We start from the raw sequence: 20,301 nt of genomic DNA on the forward strand, positions 1-20,301 counted from the left end.
TATTTTTTGGCAGAAGTAATATTAAACACAGATGGACAATTCATGTCCAACAAATAGAGCAATGCCCCTCTTTTAAATACTGGGCATCACCTTTTATAAGTCCCTTTTATGGAAAACACATTTAACTACTGTCTTAGGAGCTGACCAGCATACAGTGGGAGCTATTCTGATTTTTTTCTATTCCAAAGGAGGGCACCAGGTAGCCCTTGCAGTTAAAAAAAATCAAGGTAAGGTGATAGCCCAGATGTAGTATGGGGCTGGGATCTGGGGTGGGATGAAAAGGTTATTGTCCAAAAGAACTTCATTAAGAAGACTTTGGGCCTCCCTCAGGGCACCCCCACTGCCTACTTAAGGATGGAGGTTGGGCTACCTTCCATCGCTGTTAGAATATATTTTGCATTGTTGGGGCACTATAAGAAACTAGAAAGCCCACAAGAATCCCATCTTACCAAACTCTGTTTTCTCCATCGCACAGCTGGGAACCAACAGACCAAACTTTTGTCACCCATCCTACAAATGTATTCCCTCCCATCTTTAGCTTTTGGAACAGAGAAAATATTAGACATAGGCTTCTTGAAAGGGATGCCAATAAATATGCCACTGCAGTACAATCATCCAAATTTTCATTTTGGCACCATCATTATAAAAAACATAGAAGCCTCTCCCAGTACCTTGTTAACATAACCAGTGCTTCACTGAGAAGGGCTTTTACATCCCTTTGCCTGCAAACCATGTTGAATAACATCTCTGTGCTTGTGGTGTTGGTTGAGTGTCTGACCCTCTGGAGGGACACTGCTTTCATGGCGTTTTCTTGGCAGACTATAGTGGGGTGGTTTGCCATTGTCACCACCTTCCCCAGCAAGCTGGGTACTCCTTTTACCGACCTAGGAAGGATGGAAGGCTGAGTGGACCTGAGCCGGCTACCCGAGAATCCGGCTTCCACTGGGATCAAACTCGGGTCATGGGGAGAGTCTTGGTTGCAATACTGCCACCTACCACTCTGAGCCACATGAGGCTCTTATGGCTTGTGAAGGTATTTGTTAATATTTCTCCAATGATCTTCCATCCCAATGTTTGTGTATTAAATGAACCTGCTCTTCAAAGTAATCTCAGGAGACAACCAAAATTAATAGGAATGGTTAGTTTGGTTAAAAATAGGTTACTGAACCAATACTTCTCCTGTCCATACCATGTTTTCCACATTCAGGGTATCTAATGTAGTCGTGATGCGAGTGGTGTAGTTTTGCGCTGGTTCACCTCCTTCCTCCAAGGCCAGTCCCAATCAGTGGTGATAGGAGAGATCTGCCCCTCATCCCCTCCATTGCAGGGTGCTGCAGGGTTTGGTTCTCTCTCCTCTCCTATTCAACATCTACATGAAACCACTGGATGAGATTATCTGTCACCACGGGATGAGGTATCATCAATACGCTGCTGATAGTCAGTTATATATCTCCATCCCGGGTGAGGTAAGTGATGCGGTAGCTGCCCTCTCCAGGTGCCTGGGGGCTGTAGGGGTCTGGATGGGGAACAACAGGCTTCAACTGAACCCTGGTAAGATGGAGTGGCTGTGGGTTGATGGTTCCTCTGTATCTGGTTATCATCTTTAGTTCTGGATGGGGTTGCACTGCCCCATTCAGACCTGGTGTGTAATCGATGAGCAGGTGGCAGTCGTGGCCAGAAGGGCCTTTGCACAACTTTGTGTTGTGTGCCAGTTATGCCCTTTCCTGGATCGAGAGGCCCTCCAAACAGTCGCTCATGCCCTGGTCATCTCCCACATAGACTATTCCAATACACTGTACATGGGGCTACCCTTGAAGCGTATCCGGAAGCTTCAACTGGTCCAGAATGCAGCCATGCGAGCAGTTATTGGTGCCCCAAGATCTGCACATGTGACACCACTGCTGTGCGAGCTGCACTGGATACCAGTTTGCTTCCGGGTCCAATTCAAGGTGTTGGTTATCACCTTTAAAGCCCTACATGGCATGGGGCCAGGTTACCTGAGGGACCACCTCATCCCCTTAACATCAACCTGTCCCACCCGGTCATGCAGATAGGGCATGCTACAGACCCCATCAACAACGGAATTCCACCTGGCGGGGTCCAGGAGGCAGGCCTTCTCTGCAGTGGCACCCAACCTCTGGAATATTCTGCCCCCAGAGGTGAGACAGGCCCATTCTCTTCTGGACTTCCGGAAGAATCTAAAAACCTGGTTCTGCCTCACTTGGGGTGGGAGGGGCACCAGTTCATCTTGCGGGTGGCTATTATAGATCTCTCCCCAACAAACAAGATCTGCGCTGCTGGATTTTATATTTATTTTATTTTTATAGAGTTATTTATATTGTAATTTATGTGTTTTAATTCTGATTGTAAACCACCCAGAGTCCCCTCTTCAGGGGAGATGGGCAGTGATGGGAATTTGAAATATAAATAAATAAACAAACAAACAAATAAATAAATAAATAAAAACACATTTATAGCAGTTTATACCATTCAGCTGTTATGATTTCCCATTCTGCAAATAAAGAAAACTCTTATTAGCTGGTATAAAAGTACAAAAATACATGCGTACATATGTAGATTCTGTTAGTGAGTATTGCTCATTTCTTCTCTGACAGTTAAAATTTCCAGGGGTTACTAGGAAGAAGACAGAAAAATGATGGTGTAACTCAAAGTCTATGAATGACATCGACAGAAATTTCACTAAAAGAGGCAAATGAAAATTTATTTATAAGGTTTTAAGCAGGGGTCACTCAGGTACTGACAAAATAAGCAGCTTTGGATGCATATTGCTTAGCAACCAGGTAGAATTTATGTAATTTGTTTCCTAGACCTCCTTTCTTCTGCATATAAAAAGAGGAGGTCAGAAATTCTTCAATATCTTCTCATCTGACTCCGACTCTTAGCCATAAACTATGTAAACATAGTTTATTGCCAGTTTTATTCAAGGTGTTTGTAACTCAGCTAAGTTTATATAACTTTTCCTCTTGATGGATTAGTCTGCTTTCTTTGGTTGCTTCACCTAAATGATATGGGATAATTTTATTTATTCTTCCTTTGGTATATAGAGGTATCTACATTTAATTTTATTACTTTAATTTTACACTTTTATTAAGTGTAAAATAAGAAAGTTAGAACTAGAAATAAAGAACTAACTTTATTTTTGTACTTTAATAAATAATTTAGGAGATGAGATGGTAGTTCATTGGCACAGACATTATTTTGCCTGGAATAGTCCCAGTTTTTATCTCTGGCACAAAGGATATATGTATGTCTTCCTTAAAATTTTGAGCCATATTGCCAATTAGAAAATACAACATTGGGATAGATGGGCCAACAGTTGGTCTGTAAGAAAGAGTTGGGAGTTATGTTGTCATCTGAGACCTGATGAGAGGCTCAACTACTTGGATAACCAATCATCTACTGCCAGAAGATTTTTATAATTACTTTAAAGGCAGGGATACAGAACGCCCAAGGCCTGCATGTGACTATATGTAATCCCTTTGGCTACAGCTATCTTCCCTTGGCTACCAAATGGGGGTGGAGGGGGGAACCAGCTGCTCTGCCATCTATCACCTTGAGGCAATACCAAATCTTTTTCCCCAAACACCCCAAGCAAACACACAACAGAAGATGTGCCAGTCCCATCCAATAGTAGGAAGCAACTTAGGTGCAACAAAATCCCAAACAATCTTTCCCTACAAACATGAAAGATTTCATGGTCTCAGCACCAGTGTGCCAGGATGCCCATGATCCCAAGCTACTCTGGGGTAGACAGCAGGCCACAGGAGGACCTCACTGCAGCCACACTCACAACAGTACTATATCAATGCCCCAATTCTTCCTATCCCAGCACAGAAAAAACAAGATTGTTTTGTCAAATTACCCCACCTCACCCATGAGATGAAGAAGACAAATAAAAAACCCATGAAAGAATGTGATAATGACCTATGGGATACTGGCTTATGTGGTACAGGTGGGCCACCCAAGGACCCCCTTCAGAAGCCTATTGGACTACTTGATTGTCTCGGAACACTCTGTGGGCTCCTTACAGAGCTACTTGAAAGAACGTAAGAACAGCACTCGTAGATCAAGCCAAGAATCATCCCAGTTCAGAACCCAAATGGATACTTCAGTAGAGCTCACAAGCTGCAAGTGGAGACCTTGAAGTGAAGAAGGTTCTGTCCAGTCACTGTTTCCATGAAATTGGTATTTGGAAACATGCTGCCCAAACAACAAGTATATTAAACCTTCAAGACTAATTTCCTCTGATAGCACCGTCCCATATGACTTTATCAAATCCTCTTTAAATCCAGTTAATGTCATGACCATATCTTATAGCAATGAAATCTAGAAAGACCTCTCCTTGTCCATTTTCTCCATACTATGTATGATTTTATATGCTTTGATTATATCCCCCCCTTTCTTTTTCCCAAGTGAAAGAGTCTCAGATATTTAACTTTCTTCCTGTAGGAAAGGTGTTTGAGCCCCTGAACATTTTGATTGATTTTTTTCTGTACTTTTTCCATGTCTGCTGTATTATTTTTCAAATCTGGTCAACATATGCATACACAGCATTTCAGAGGTGGACATACAGTATCACAGCTTTGTATAAGAACATTATAGTCTTTGCCATTTTATTTTCAATCCCTTTGATAATGATCCTGTGAATACCACACCCAGAAGAGCATGGCCCAAGTGGCTTAGGTTGTCAACACAGACAAAATGATAAAGCTGTAATGGGCATTGCTGGATGGCTCTAACTGATAAAACTATCACACCATTGGGTCCTGTACTATTTTTTGTTTCATTGGAGTGTTATGATTATTTTATTCTGTTTTATTCTTACATTGTTGCACTCCTAGGATTCTCCCACCCAAATGTTTGAAAGCTTGAAACTGACAAGCACACAGGGAACAGGCTAAAAAATTGAAACATGCTCCCCTTTTTCCTGCAAATGAAATAGGGACAGTCTTCTTCTCTTCTCTCTTTTGTCACATTGGAAACCTTGACAGAAGTTGGCATTGAAAACAGAGTAAGGCAGAGGAGTAACCTGGGAAATCTAGTGCTGATGGCAAGGGCAAACCCCGGGAGAGAAATGGCTAATGGCCAGAGGCATGGGCCATTCCCATGCTTCCCAACACTCTCAAAGACACCCTTGGTGGTTCCCTGAGATTTTCCTCCAGAGTGAAATGTAACAATTTTTAGACAGGTTGGGACTATCCTGGATGGTGTTGGAAAAAAGAAGGGAAGGAAAACTCCGTATACAAAGATACAGCTAATGACAACTTAAGCTTGTCTGCCTCGTGGGTGCGGGTTAAGGACAAGGTCATGAGAACAAGGAAGGAAATTCCCATTGTCATGGCATGATTATGCTGTATTAAGTACAAGTGGTGACAGGGCCTATGTCTGTCCTTGCCGTGTCTCTTGCTGAAGTATAGCAGCATAATTCTGGATCTTGGCAAATCCTTTTGTTAAGTTAGCCAGTGACTTTAAAAAGAAACCCAATCCCTCGTATCAAGAGTAGACCTCTTCCCCTTCTCCCATTCCTTGGAGGAATTAGTCATATAAGGTTTGTGTCTTTTGGTCCCTTTGAGACTCCTTTAAAACAGGGGAGCTACAAATTGCCTTCTTCTCTTCCTCCACGTGTACTTCAGCTGTCATTATTTCCAAAAGAAGTTTTAATTAAAGCTGTCCTCCATACAGTGTGTGTGGCACTTCAGCTGGGTAGCAAATAACACATTAATTTCCCTTGACTCCCAGTAATCTTGCTCTGCTTTATCCTGTTAACATCTTGTTCTGGCAAACACCAATGGGAAATAGCAGGTGTTAGCAGAGAAACAACACAGAGAAGGGTTGGTGGAACTTAATGAAAGCAGTTGCATTCTTTTCCACTTTTCAATATTTCTGCTGTCTTGAAGAATGCCTTCTTATTTGGGTCAAGATGGACCTCATTATTGAATTAGGATCCTTTTACTTCTGGGTCATCATCAGAGCTTTCCTATTTGGCAGGCAAAAGACTAGGCAAATTTTCCTGCCTTGAAGATTTCAGAAACAACACCTGTTGAATTTCTGCTGTCAAACAGCTGTGAAAGTTCTAGACTGTCTCCATTAGGAAAACAATAGTGACCATTCTATTACTCTGGTGCATCAAAGCTGGAGCCCCCAAAGCCTAGACTTTTCTTTTGTTTGGACCTCGGATCATTTGGAAGACCCCAGATACGTTATCTAGAAATCCATTTCAGAAGTTGGAGATCCATATACTACTCAACTCCCATTGCATTTGTCTGTTTGTACCCTTATGTTAGCCCAAATGGTGCATTATACTGCAACAATTTTTGAATCAAGGTACCCAAAATCCACTTAAAGAATGCATAAACTTAAAGAATGCATAAAAAATCTGGGACCTATTACTCCTGTGGAATTGAAATTCAGATCAGTTCACAAAGTTGTGGCTGTTGAAGCATCCCTGTGGTCATGTGATCATGATTTCTGACGTTCCCTGCCAGCTTCCCACAAGCAAAGTCAATGGGGAAGCTGGCAGGAAGGCAGAAGTTGCTTGTCAGGTCCCTCCTATCAAAGGTTTCACAGAAACCCTTATCGGAGCATCTACCATCATTTCCTTCTCTAAGGAATGGAATCCGTGTCGCCAGATGGGAGGGGGTGTGAAGTTGGAGTGTGAAGTGGTTTATTATGGCTATGGAGGACATCAAGGACATGGGGTTGAGATATGCCAGGAAGACCATCTGGATGGGAGCGGGGGTGACATGGTTTCATGGGAAAGGGGACTAACTAAGAGAATGTAGTTTTTAAGTTAGGTTTGAGCGGGAAATCTTTATTCGCAGCTTGCCTTCTGTACCATTCATTACGCTTCATTAAAACAGTTAAAGGAATCCCAGGCTCCTGACTGTGATTGTGTGAATGCTTGAATGATCAGGTGCTGACATTGCTCCCGCTCTCACTGATTTTTTGCCCACCCGTGGTCATTTGGTTTATCTGTTTAGGTAAGTAAATATTGACTTACTATTGAAGTACGTTTGCCACTACCATTATTTTTCTATTTATAATATATACTCAGATGATCATGGGACCATCCAGCGTTGGTGTGAAAAATATATGGTCAGCCTAAAATGTAATGTTCATTCTGGTCACATCAGACTGCAGTACCTTTCTCTCAAAGGATGACCCAGTGGGTTGAAGGGTTGCCTGGTAGTAACTAAAACTATCCTATGATTCAGTCTAAGCACTTTTTGTTTTGAACCTCTTCAGAATCCTTGCCTTAACTCAGGAACCCAGAAGTTTTAATTTTTTCTGTTATTGATTAGATTCCCTTTCTCTAATATGATGAGGCCAAATTGTCCGAAGGATGATGGAAGCTGAAGATCAGGAAGATGCCAGATTACAGAAAGGGGCATTTGATTTTGGCCAAGAAAGAATTAAATTGCTGTCTCCTTTTCTCACCTATGAAAAGGATGTGATTCATGCCTAACCAATTAGTTAAGTCAAGTCTCATGCAGAGAATTCTATCTATGCATGTTTGCTCAACAGTACATCCCACTGTCTTCAGTGATGTGTTCTGGCTGGAAGGGTCTTGCAATAATCATTTTCTTTTAAACAGTAGGGGCAGAAAAGTTCTTTTTGTTTGTTTTGCAAGACAACTTCCTGTCAGGGGGTTTTACACAAGGAAGCTGAAAATGTACCAGGCCAGAGTGAAAAGGGGGCAGTGCCCCATTTTCTGTTTTTTTCCTACCTAGTGGGCTGCTAAGGGAATGATTGATATTTCTTGCTTGAAATGACTACTTGCAGAAGACTTTTGAAATTAAATCAAGGCATGTAGCTGACTCCAAAACACATTGGTATATTTTTAGGGGTGTGTAAGCAGTAAATAGGGACGCGGTGGCGCTGCGGGTTAAACCGCTGAGCTGCCGATCGGAAGGTTGGTGGTTCGAAACCGCGCGGCGGGGTGAGCTCCCGTTGTTAATCCCAGCTCCTGCTCACCTAGCAGTTCGAAAACATGCAAATGTGAGTAGATCAATAGGTACCGCTTCGGCGGGAAGGTAACGGCGTTCCGAGTCGTCATGCTGGCCACATGACCCGGAAGTGTCTATGACAACGCCGGCTCCAAGGCTTAGAAACGGAGATGAGCACCGCCCCCTAGAGTCGGATTCGACTGGACTTTACGTCAAGGGAAACCTTTACCTTTAAGCAGTAAATACCATGCTCTAATTTAACACTATCTGGTAGTACTTACCTGGATCTCAAAGATGTTTGTTTTCTGATGATGATGATGATGATGATGAACAGTTATAGAAAACTTTCAAGAGTTTGAAGTGCTCCACACCCATCATCTTCTTGTAAACTAGGTCTTATTAGTGTTATCATCCACACTGCAGATGGACCAGGAACTGAGAGGGACAGGGAAAGGGAAGACTGATATTGTTTCATGTAGTCAAGATATAATTATGTGTTCAAAACTGGTGGGAATGATTTTCTGCATGAAACATGTAACATGTTAATGGTTTCTTTTTTCCTTTTCTTTTTGTGCTTTTTGCATTTTTTCCTTTCTCTTTTTCAATTAACTGGAATTAATTAATTTAAATAGATTACTGAGGTTCTTTTAATTAGAGACTGATTCTCCTTGAAAAATTGTGTTTTCAGTGGCTGTACCTTAACTGTGATTCTTCCCTGCCCTACAAAAGACTAACTTAGTCCTATATTGACAGACAGATGTAAATCTTTTTATTTGGAAAATAAATATTATTTGGATATTTTAACAGTTATATTATCATCAGGAATGTGTAAAAATCTTCCACAATATTAGTGCTTATTTTTCTGATGGGGGTATTGTTTTTATTCTTTTTGCAGATTTCATTTTATCTGCTAAGCTTTTATCATAGTGGACTTCTAATCTATATGCTGTTTTAGGTGGCTTTGTTTTGTTTTGTTTTCTGAGTTCTATGATTTTAAATTTTGTAAACAGCACATAGGATTGTATTACATAAAGGGTATTTAGAGATCAGAAATAAATTAAATTGTTAATTTATTTCTGATCTCTAAATATCCTTTATGTAATACAATCCTACGTGCTGTTTACAAAATGTAAAATAATTGCCATATTCAAACCAACAGTAAAAATTAAAAATCTGCCATTTTTTCCCTTAGTTTTGCCAGTCATGACAGAAAGTGATTCTGAATCTTATGAAGGTGAAAAATTTGTACTTTTTGAGGACAAAAAAAAAAAAATGATCAGGAGAAAAAAACAGGCATTTTTGTTCTTACATTTTATAGCCATAAGTCCAAACATTTGTGTATATAATGGTACACTATCTTGCATCTATAAATGTAGGATTGCTGATATCTAAAAAGATACCAGGTGGCTGCATAACTCATTTTCTAACTGAAAAAATTCATTAGAAGTCTTCTGTAATCCTGAGTTTAACATTTTCGTAACAAAAATATAAAGAGGTAAATTTAAAAGAGTTGATAAATATTAGGCCACCTTTAAAATTCTGTGATATCTTGGAGTCTTTGCCTCTACCTCTGCCTCTCATATCTCAATCCATAATGTAAAAGAAGAATAGTCCCTACAGAAAACAGCCGGTTAGTTTGAAAGAAAAAAAAAATGGTAAGAAAAGAGCTTCCAATATTCATTTATCATTTTCCTTGCATGCTAATAGTGGCCTGTATTGTTTCAGGAAGTTTCTTCAGTTTGCATATACTGCATATTCTTAAATGCTGGGCATTATGGAGTTTGTAATCTTACACAATCAGGAGGCTGTTTTGCATCATTCATTCATTATTACTGTCAACTAAGTAGCTCCTCCTGAAGAGCAGTTGATTGGATTTATTTTCTTTATTATATATTGTTTGCAACACTGTAAATGCAGGAAGCTTTATAACTACAAGCTGTCATGAATGGGATTATTTTAAGTTGTCACTCAGTAAGTTATGGTTTTAGTAGTTCTGGGGTCTCCTCCTCCTTTCCTCAGTTTACTTTCATATCTTTCTGAGTGGTTCACCTTTCCTGTATCTGGAACTAGATTCCTGATCTAGATTTTGGGTTCTACAGACTTAAGCAATTTTGTATTATTTCCTCATTACTATGGACAGTTCTTCAAAACTCCTGCTGACTGCATTTATTCTGTCCTCCATTCTTCTTCTTCATTTCTTGAAGTAAGCTGTGCACAGCTTGTTTCAGGATGGCTGATATAAGCCATTCCTGGGGTGAGGGTGGAATCTAGAAGTTGATTGCTCAGAAATGCCCAATCTCTCATGTCACTCCCCAAGCCCCCTCCCAAGAAAACCTCTTCCATCCCATTTATCCCACCCATTGTAATGCTCCCATATCCAAGATAGCCAGTATTTTGTTCTCATTGAAGCAAATACACGGAACAAGCGAAAAATTCTCTCTTCTCCTTCCTAATCTTGGGCTCCATCTACAGTATAGGAATAGACAAGAGGACAAAAAGCCCTGGATTATTTTTCTCATAAATTGCAATGTTCTTATTGTCAGGACTGTGGAAAGATGGCCTTAGGCTCCTAAAAAGAGGTAGTCCTCTTATTTTCCTTTTCCCAAGCCGGAGAAGTGAGATTTAAAAAGAAAAAGACTGGAACATGGTTGGTTGGGGCATCTACTGTAATTCTGGTCCAAAAAAAGGGTGGGCCTCCTAATTCTCACTTCCTTTGGGGGTGGGGGCAATTGCTAGATTCTCCTAACCTCATATCTAAGCCACAGGAGTCCAGGCACTTCACACTACTTGCTTCCAGTGCATAAAGTCTGGATTTTCTTCCTGACCATGCCCTGATTTGTCTTTTATTGGTCACTGCATTCTTGAATCTTTCTCATTACTTTCTTTCACTTCCAGAGTCTCCCATTTTTCTCATTCCTCATTGTCTCTTATTCCTGGAGTACCCATAATGGAAAGAACAATTATCATACCATATCTCAAATCCAAGTAGCTTCCACTGATGCAGAAAAAACATTGTTAAGAGTTAAAACATTGTCATAAAAGGATCGCCTGAATCATGTGTTGTATAGTATAATATCAGCATAATATGTAATTTGTTGAATGCATGGACTCTTCTATCCACAAGAATCTATATCCACATCACCTTGGTATTTCACTAGCATGCTACATGTAAGCCAAGATAGAATTGTTCTGTTAAATGTTCTGTTTTCTTCTCAGAATGGTTAATACTTTGATTACGGGAAAAAATATTTTTTGTTACCTCATGAACTAAGTGATATTTCTCCAACGTGTTTGATGATAATCCCTTTCATCTCAACCCAGCACTGACATGAAGATGATGGGATTTTTAATTCAACTCAGAAAGAGCATGAACTTGGGGAAGGAAGACCAAAATAATCAATAAAGATGCCACTATTGTCAGTTGGACAAAGCTTGTTCCTTCTGGAGGACTATTTTCTAAAGCAAATTGCACTTCTCTTTAAAGTTGCAGTTAGCATTGCTTTTTAAAAATATATAGAGAGTAAATTTGATCTAGAGAAAATCTATACACTCAAATTAATACCCTACTGTGAAAAGTCGGAAGGTTGAACTTTTTGCCCTTCCTGCCCAATCAATATCAGATTCCTTATTCTGCCATGTACAATGTCTTAAAATGAGCCACTGAAATAAAAAAGATTCTGTCCAACTGCATACCACACAAGCCCTAAATATCAGTGGTTCATGCTGCAGCTATTTAAAAAAAGACAGAATACAGAAAGTGGGCGTTCTGTATTCCTTGCACAACTATGCCCTACAGGTGGTTCCCACTTAATGACCACTCATTCAGCAACCATTTGAACTTACCATGGCACTGAACAAGTGATACTTATGACTGGTCCTTATACTTACAATGGTTGCAGTGTCCCCGCAGTCACATAACTATGATCCAGGTGCTTGGCGCCTGGCTTGCAATTACACCACAGGATCCTGCTGTCACTTTTGTAAACTTCTTTGCCAGCTTCTGTCAGCTTCCTACATGCAGTCAATGGGGAAGCCAACAGGAGGTCGCAAATGGTGACCATGTGACATCCTTGCTTAATGACCTCTGGTGATTTGCTTAATGGTGGCAAGTGCTGGAATTTCCATCACTAAGCGGCATGGTCACGTGACATCACTCTTTATGACCATGTTGCTTAGCAATGGAAATTCCGGTCCTAATTACCATCATTAAGTGGGACTACCTGTATTTGCTTCAAGATGCAGAGAAATGGCATTTCCTAAGGCTCCTGTGACATACAGGAGCTCAGATTGATTTAGTCTGTGCCTCTGCCCAGTTAGATAAATTCCTTTCTCAAATGGCTATGCTGGTAAAAATTCTGGAGGTGCTGTTCCAGAACATCTGGAATCTACCAGGTTGATTAGCGCTTGGTGAGCTCGTCTATATTCTAATCTCAGTTCCAGGGCCTGGCAATCTGTGTGAATGACACTGTGTTTATCTGAAAGCAGCACTCAGTAAATATTGAATTTTGTTAGTCTATCATCAACACAGGTGTTGTTTTTTCTGTAAATACCAAAACACTGTGGTTACTGCTTACTCTTGTATGAATCACTCCTGCAACGCTTCCCAAGGTGCCTCTTTAGCAAACTGCATAACAGCAAGAGTACATGTCAAATGCTTTAAGGCACACAAAAATTTGGTAAAGGAAAAAGAAGTATATACTGTAGTTTCGACAATTATTTGGAAGAATGAAATTGACAAGACGTACTGAAAATCGTGCATTAAACTGCATCATTATGAGAAAATGTTTATTATTGGTAGCCATAATTTCATAAAATCTGCATACACATTATGTGATACTGAATCAGATGTATTTACCTTAGAAGCATAACTATGTGGTAACGATTGTATTAAATGTAGTGGACTTTTTTATGTAGCTCACAAGATAATGATAATACTTACACTATTATGCATGTAACATAGTTGTTAACATCACAGCATCCATGGTTGTTAAACTATACAGCCTTAGGTTTGGTGACAGGTAACTTATTTTTCAGCTTGAATGCCACATTAATTGGTATTCTGCTTCTAGTATTTACTGAGTATTAAGAATATTTTCATGTATATGTCATTACCAATAATGACTTCTTTGGATTTATCTTCAATTATATACAGACAAAATCAACCAAATTCTATAACATATGCATATGTTCCATACCATGCACTACAGAAAGGGTGAATACTTCTTGCATTTCATATGGATGAGTGAATCAACTTGAAAAGAGATTTGACTGATAATTAGCAATATATGGTATAGATTAATAAGGATATTAATAAATCATGCATTTTAAACAAGTTTTTTTTATAATGGGATGTTTGATAAAACGAAAAGATACAAAAATGAAACTCAACCAATTCTCAAATAAGAGAAAAAGAAATCACGAAGTGTTTCACCCATGCTTATATCATACCTGGAGTATATCACTGAAATAGACTTATATAGACCCATATCTTAAATGGGTCTATTCTGATTAAATCTGAATTCAATCCAAAGTCTTTTCCCATATATATATATATATATATATATATATATATATATATATATATAAATAAAACCATGGCAATGCTAAAGTTGCCATAGGCTTCACCTTTAGGGAGTACTATTATGATCACACAGAGTGTATTGCAGCTTGAGGCTATTAAATGCATTTTTAAGGGGCCACGGAAGAGAAAGGATAGCCTCAAAAGAAATTATTGGATTCAAGGAAGACTTTATCATATAATTTGCTTGTTGTACAGTGGTTCTAAGTATGTGAAATCTCAATACTGGCAGTTCTAATTTTTTCAACTGGAAGGCACCGTTGCACAATCTTCCATGATGGCCTGTTACAATCCTCCAATTAAAAAACCATCCCAAATCTTGCAAGACTTTAGCAAACTCGTAAGAGAATAGTAAAACCTTAATACATTTAAGGATCTGGCATGATGTCTCATGTAAGAATGCAAAATCTCACAAGGTTTGGAGATCTTGTAAAAAGTTGCCCATTATTTAATATGCAAAATAATAGCAACAATAATTTTCAATATCTCAGCATTTTGACCTGCTTTCCTGCAACAGTTGATCTTAAGTTTACTGTGTGCTTTATGAACTTTCTGTATCATTTAAAATTCTAGAAAATCAGGCTTCAAAATTTATGAACAGTTTCCAGAGATATAGAAGGCTGTCTACTGCAAACAGTTATCCCCCACTTCTTTGTATGAAAACTAGGACAAGGGGAGAACTGAGCTACTGTACTCTTTTACTTCTTTAGAACCCTTAAGAATTAAAGTAGGCTTAAGAGTGTTCCAAACCCAGTATCTCCACTGGGTCTCTAGACCTTCTTGCATATTTGTGGAGGGTAGATAGTTAGAAGGTGCATTATTCAAAGAAGCACATGCGTACACGTCCCCAGAAGATCTCAGAAGCAACTGAGTCTCCATGCAGCTACAACTGCAATGACTTTTGACCTTTGAGGAATGGATACACACTGCAGCATTTGCAGGCTCTCACTACTTCCATCATTAAAATGAAAGCAGCATCATGACACAAACTCTGCCCTTTGGGGGCATGTGTAGAAAAGGGGGAGGACTTGCATCAACTGCAGATGCTGCTGGATACAGGGGAATGCTTTGCTCATAATGGAAGCACTTTAGTGAATGACTAGACAACCCATGAGCCGTTGGGTCATCATTTCAGTTGGGTCATTGTTTCATTGATACTTACTTACCTAAACAGATGAACAGAATGACCATGGGTGGGAAAAAGGCAGTGGGAGTAGGAGTGATTTCTGACTTCCTGCCAGCTTCCCCACTGACTTTGCTTTTGGGAAGCTGGCAGGGAGAAAGTCAATGGGGAAACCAGCAGGGAAGGTCACAAGTTGCTCAGGAAAGTCTCCCCCACCTGCATACCCTCCTCCAGTCTGTGTGCTCATGCCACACTGGCCACTCATGCACCCTCACACACCCTCCCTGACCGTTCCTGCACCTCTCGCTCACCCCTTCTCAACCTCCCCCATTTGGCAGCAGCCACTTACCTGCCTGCTGGCCTTGGACTTCATTTGTGGGAAGCTGGCAGAGAGCATGGGAAATGATGCTCATGTGACTGACCACGGCAGCATGGTGGTACTAAAGTGGCGGCAGCACAGTGTGCTGAAGCGGCCACAACTTTGCCAAATTTCAATCCCACAGGAGTAATGGGTCCCAGATTTTGGATGCATTCTGTCAGTTAGCCCATTTGAGGTACTTGGTTCAAAAACTGTTGCCCTATGATCCACCTTGTCACCCAACTGAAGGTTACAGACAGACAAACGGACACAAGAGTTTTAGTAGTATATAGACTTGCAAAGGCCTAATACATATAATGCCCCAGTAAATATGGTCGATCCACATATTAGAACCCATGTGTCTAAGGTAAGCTAGTAATCCTTTATTGATGAGCTTTATACAATTATATAAAGTTATGAATCTCTATGGATATTAATTTTAATTTGTAATTTCAACCCCTGTTCTTCAACAGTTACTTAGACACTCTTAATGCAATTAAGAGTTAGCAAAAATGAAGCTTATCCAGAAAATTATTTACCCATTAATCTAATTCTTCATATGCTTACTACATTGTTGGATGGAAAGGAAAATGTAGTTTATTAGGCATGTTATCTGCTTATTTGTATCTGTACCTGGTGCACTGGAGAATATATAAAACTGAAATTAAAAGATCAAACATCACTGGCTAGTTTTCGCTTATTCCATTTATAGATGTCCACTTAAATATAATGAGATGCAACTGTGACATTTGTTTGAAAACACAGGAATCAAACATTTATATTTCCCAGAGAGACAAGGATGGGTGAGCATTCAGGATGGATTGATACCAAAATTCAGGGTTTCTTCTGTATTGTATGAAATGGCCCAGTATTTCAGAAAAAGGTTAGCAACATTTATTTAAATTCTATTCTTATGCCTACACTTTGGCGGAAATGTTTGTAAATGGGATAAAAATGTAAACCATAAACAACATAATCCAGAACATGCTTATGTGAAAGTTAATCCTCCTCTGGATAATGGGATGTATTATGTGTTAAATACGTTTCTGAGTGAAGCCAAACATAGAAAATAAATGAATCTTTCATATTTCAGTCTTGAAATGAATGGGATCCACACTAATATAGACTACTTCGATTTAAGAGAGACAACTGGTGAAGTGTTATTTATTTGTCAGCAGTAAGCAGCAAGGCTACAATAAATCTCTCTCTATTTTCCTCAGTAGAGGCCTGGAGAGGTCCAAAAAATTAAATATCTCATCTGAAAACTGAAGCAAGCGGGTTGAGGATCATATTGTATGAAAATCACATTTTTAACAGCGTCGCATTTTTTTCCCTGTTCCATAGCTTATTTGTACTGTAAATTAGTGACAGTAATGCATGCAACAAAAATATGTTTTATCACTTTATGTAAACGTTAGCTTTCTTCATGCAAAATGCCTACAAAACTGCGGCAACAAATTATTCTAATAGCATCATTTTACATTAGCTCCATCACAGCAACTGTTATTCCTGATTCCATGATTACGCAGTAGAGAATATTTTAAAAACCCTTGAAGGGTTTCCTGTATACATGATCCAAATCCCTGCTAAATTTGATTTGGTAAGGTTTTAACTACTCTTTGCTGCAGTTCCTTGTTCTTTTAATGATGGAAGAGAAGAGGCCAGTTTTGGGAGGCGGTCCCATCAGAATCGGAGCTTGATTCTTATGGGTAATTTTTATCTGTTGAAAGAGAAAAGAGTTATCAATTGTATCACCTGTTACAAGATACAGTAATTTTAAGCTCTCCTTTCCTAACTTTTAAAACTTATTCTATTAGTAAATGTTCAGCAGGACAAAGGAATAGAGGTAGTCCTTGCTTAACAACCATTCATTTAGTGATGGTTCAGACTTATAACAGTGCTGAAAAAAAAACAACCTATGACTGGTCCTCACACTTGCAACTGTCGCAGTGTCCCCACAGTCATGCGACCACAATTTGGCCGCATGGCAACCAGTTCACATTTATGACCACTGAAACGTCCCATGGTCACATGATTGCCATTTTTGACCTTCCCAGCTGGCTTCTAGCAAGAAAAATCAATGGGGAACCATGTGATTCCTTTAATGACCATGAAGTTTGCTTAACACCTGTGGTGATTTACTTAACAACCAACATAAAAAAGGCAGTAAAATTGGGTTGGATTCGCTTAATGACCACTTCACTTAGCAACCAAAATTCTGGTCCCAATTGTGGTCATTAAGTGAGGACTACCTGTACAATTTTTAGAAGCTGATAATAGACCATTATATGAATGAAAGGTTAAGATAATCTTATCAATTATATTAAAGTTACTATATGTCCTAACAGTCAGGAACCATGCTGAGACGAGGAATAAGTCTCTAGTGTTTTATTACTGCTAAGTTAGACAGAAAATCCTAACAAACTGAAGAAGTGTGAAAAAACCCCTACAGATAAACCCCAAAAGTCAAGGCGGGTCTGTTCTGCGTCTCTTTGAATGACTGCTCAACTCCTCACTACTACACATGCATTTTCCCCCCTGGATAGGGGCCCCCTCCTGCTCACCATCAGTGCTCATGACACTATACATCAATTATTTTAAACTTACATCCTTCTACTATCTATTTACATATGCCAGTCACTCTCTCTCAGCCCATCTCACCTCACAGGGTTGTTGTTGTGGGGAAAATAGGAGGAGGAAGGAGTATTAGTTATGTTTCCCGCCTTGAGATATTTATAAAAATAATAAAGGCTGGATAAAAATTCTAAAATAAATAAATAAATAAGACAAGGTGTTCTTTCCATACAGTAATCATCCCCCTTGACTTGGTGGAATCTCAAATATGATATGAAATTCCAATTATATAGGCAACTGCTCTCATCTATTGGATAAAATATGTACAGAATTCAATATACGTTTTGATCCAAAGAACTGTGAATGGCATAGAAAAATAGGAGCTTGCAACTATGTACACAGTTACACAGAGTAAAGCTGTTGGGTATGAATTTCAATACAGTAATGAGCCCATGTTCCACATTTAACCTCCCCGTGATATGGGTGTTCTCCCCAGTGTGGTCTGTTGTGTCCCTCATTTGGCAAATAAGGGGTAGAAGCTGCTTCTACTCTGCTTTGCTTTTGCTGGATTAAGATGATAATGAATTTTGTGTCCATCATTTATTAAAAATTGGCACTCAATTATATCACTATGTCTTATTTATACTTCTGGGTTCATTGTGCTTAACATGAACTTCCATGCTTAATTTGAAAATAACCACTAGGATTTAAAGTCGAAGTCTAGCATGTTAAAAAGGTCAAAAATGATTAAGTAGCATTCTAATTTGTTAATTAATTGGTAGTAAAATCAAATCAAATATGAAAAGCCTGTTTAAAATCCTATGAAAGACTACTTCATAGCCACCTATTTTGATTTCTTTGATATAAAACCAGAAATCACCTTAAATGAGACAACCTTCGTACCGATTATGTCTCCAATTTGCTCTAATTCAAGTCTAAATTAGAGAAGACATTTTATGAATGTATGCTATGCTCAAAGCTAATTGAAAGCAATTATCAAAGTGGCATTTTGTCTGTGACTTTAAGATACATTGTGAGATAATAAATGATTCTCATTATGTAATAAAAAGGTCACATCTTGCCTTTGGGCCAGTGAGGCTTACAGTTTTTCAAAACCTATCTGAGACATTTTCTTTAGTGAACTACTGCTCATACAAGAGCTATCACTTATTAAATATCAGTTGTCATCTACACAGTACCCCCATCACAGATAAGTATTTCTTTGAAAAAGAAACACCGACTCATTAAAACTGGCAAAAATATATCTCTTAAAGTGCATACCTGACATTTTCAAACTAAAATGAATATCCTTCACTTGTCATTCACTAATAGCAATGAAACAAAAAAGTACACTAAGAGGAGAGGCTCATTAAAACAGAGAAAATACTGCTTCTTGGATGAAAATTTACAATCAATATATACAGTGTGTGTGTGTGTGTGCGCGCACACACACACACACACCCAACAAAGATAAGTGGATTCTTCGAAAATCCTGGGTTACTACTGTATTTCCAAAACTAACTTATGTAGAACATACATGGACTTCTATTTTTAACAAATGATCTTTTTTTTTTATTTTTCTCTATAGTTTTCTAATCCTTAACCTGTTTTATTACAACTGTAGCTTTTTAAGAAATGTACAATAAAAATGGTGTGGATTTTCCTATTTCTCCCAAAAGATGCATTTGTATATGCATTTTGCCCACACACACATTTTAAGTACTCTTTTCTTGTATAAAGCTTGTAAGTGTATTTTCACTGATGTATAAATTCTCTGCATATTTTAAAAAAACATATACCCTTCTGCATACATTTGGGAAATTGCCACACAAAATTCTGAAAAGTAAACATTCCAAAGGCTCTATTCTGGTTCATACTCTGATCTGGGAAATGCAAACTTTTCAGGCAGACCAGCACCCGAGTGTGCTGAAAAGGGTCCATGTGGAAAGCTATCTCTGCGTACGTTTCTGCAGCAAAATTGTGATGAGAATTATTTGAAAGAAAAAAACAAAAAGTAACTTCTCTTCCCCTGCCCAATAAAAAAATTGAAAAGTGGGCTATGGTTAACCATTCTTCCTTCAAGTCCTGCAGGACAACCTTTGTGTATATGAGAGAGATGTTAGTATGAGAACAGATGTTTATGTGAATGTGTACAACTGTCTTTTGTGTAGATATATTTAGTTGCTGACCATGTCCCCAAACTACACCTATCTGGATATAGTTTAAAAGAGTGAGCTCATCCATTAACTGCCTAATCCAGAGCACATTATTATATGTGGAATGGCACAACTATAGATCTCCTCTTATATTATGGAATGAATTCCAGAATGAGATTTTCACAATTCAGGTATCCAAACTAGCATTCTACATTAACCATTGATTTGCAAACTTAATGTAAAGCATAGCTTAGATCCAGAGAGCCTCCACAGCCTCCTTTCTCAGATGCTTGGAAGTTTTCACTTTCTTAGTTCCTCCTCAGACTACAGACCAGGAGACTACAGAGTATGGCTTGTGGCTGCATGTGGTCCGTGGTCCAAAAGCACATTTTTAAACTGCCCAGAGTGGGAGGTGCTAAAAATTCATCTCCGTTTTGGTGCTTTTGAAAGCTTGGGGGATTTTGAAGGACAAAAGGCTTGCATTGGTTCATTTTAGCTCTGGCCTGGCTGACTTTGAATTGTAGCTCTCAACATGCCCCATGCAG

The 20,301-nt window shown here is 39.0% G+C and overlaps 1 protein-coding gene across 8 annotated transcripts in view; it reads right to left on the minus strand.

Annotated features, from left to right (window-relative positions):
* Positions 1–16,202: 16,202 nt before the first annotated feature.
* The window catches only part of DGKB (diacylglycerol kinase beta), a 249,659-nt gene continuing 245,560 nt past the window's right edge, over positions 16,203–20,301 (minus strand). For all 8 annotated transcript variants that reach the window (XM_063303710.1, XM_063303708.1, XM_063303712.1 and 5 more), the window contains one exon: positions 16,203–16,746. In XM_063303710.1, coding sequence (XP_063159780.1) covers positions 16,639–16,746 — 108 coding nt within the window. In that variant the 3' untranslated portion in view covers positions 16,203–16,638. The remainder of the gene's footprint in view (positions 16,747–20,301) is intronic.

The sequence above is a fragment of the Candoia aspera genome, chromosome 4, assembly GCF_035149785.1.
Source record: "Candoia aspera isolate rCanAsp1 chromosome 4, rCanAsp1.hap2, whole genome shotgun sequence".
Classification (NCBI taxonomy): Eukaryota; Metazoa; Chordata; class Lepidosauria; order Squamata; family Boidae; genus Candoia; species Candoia aspera.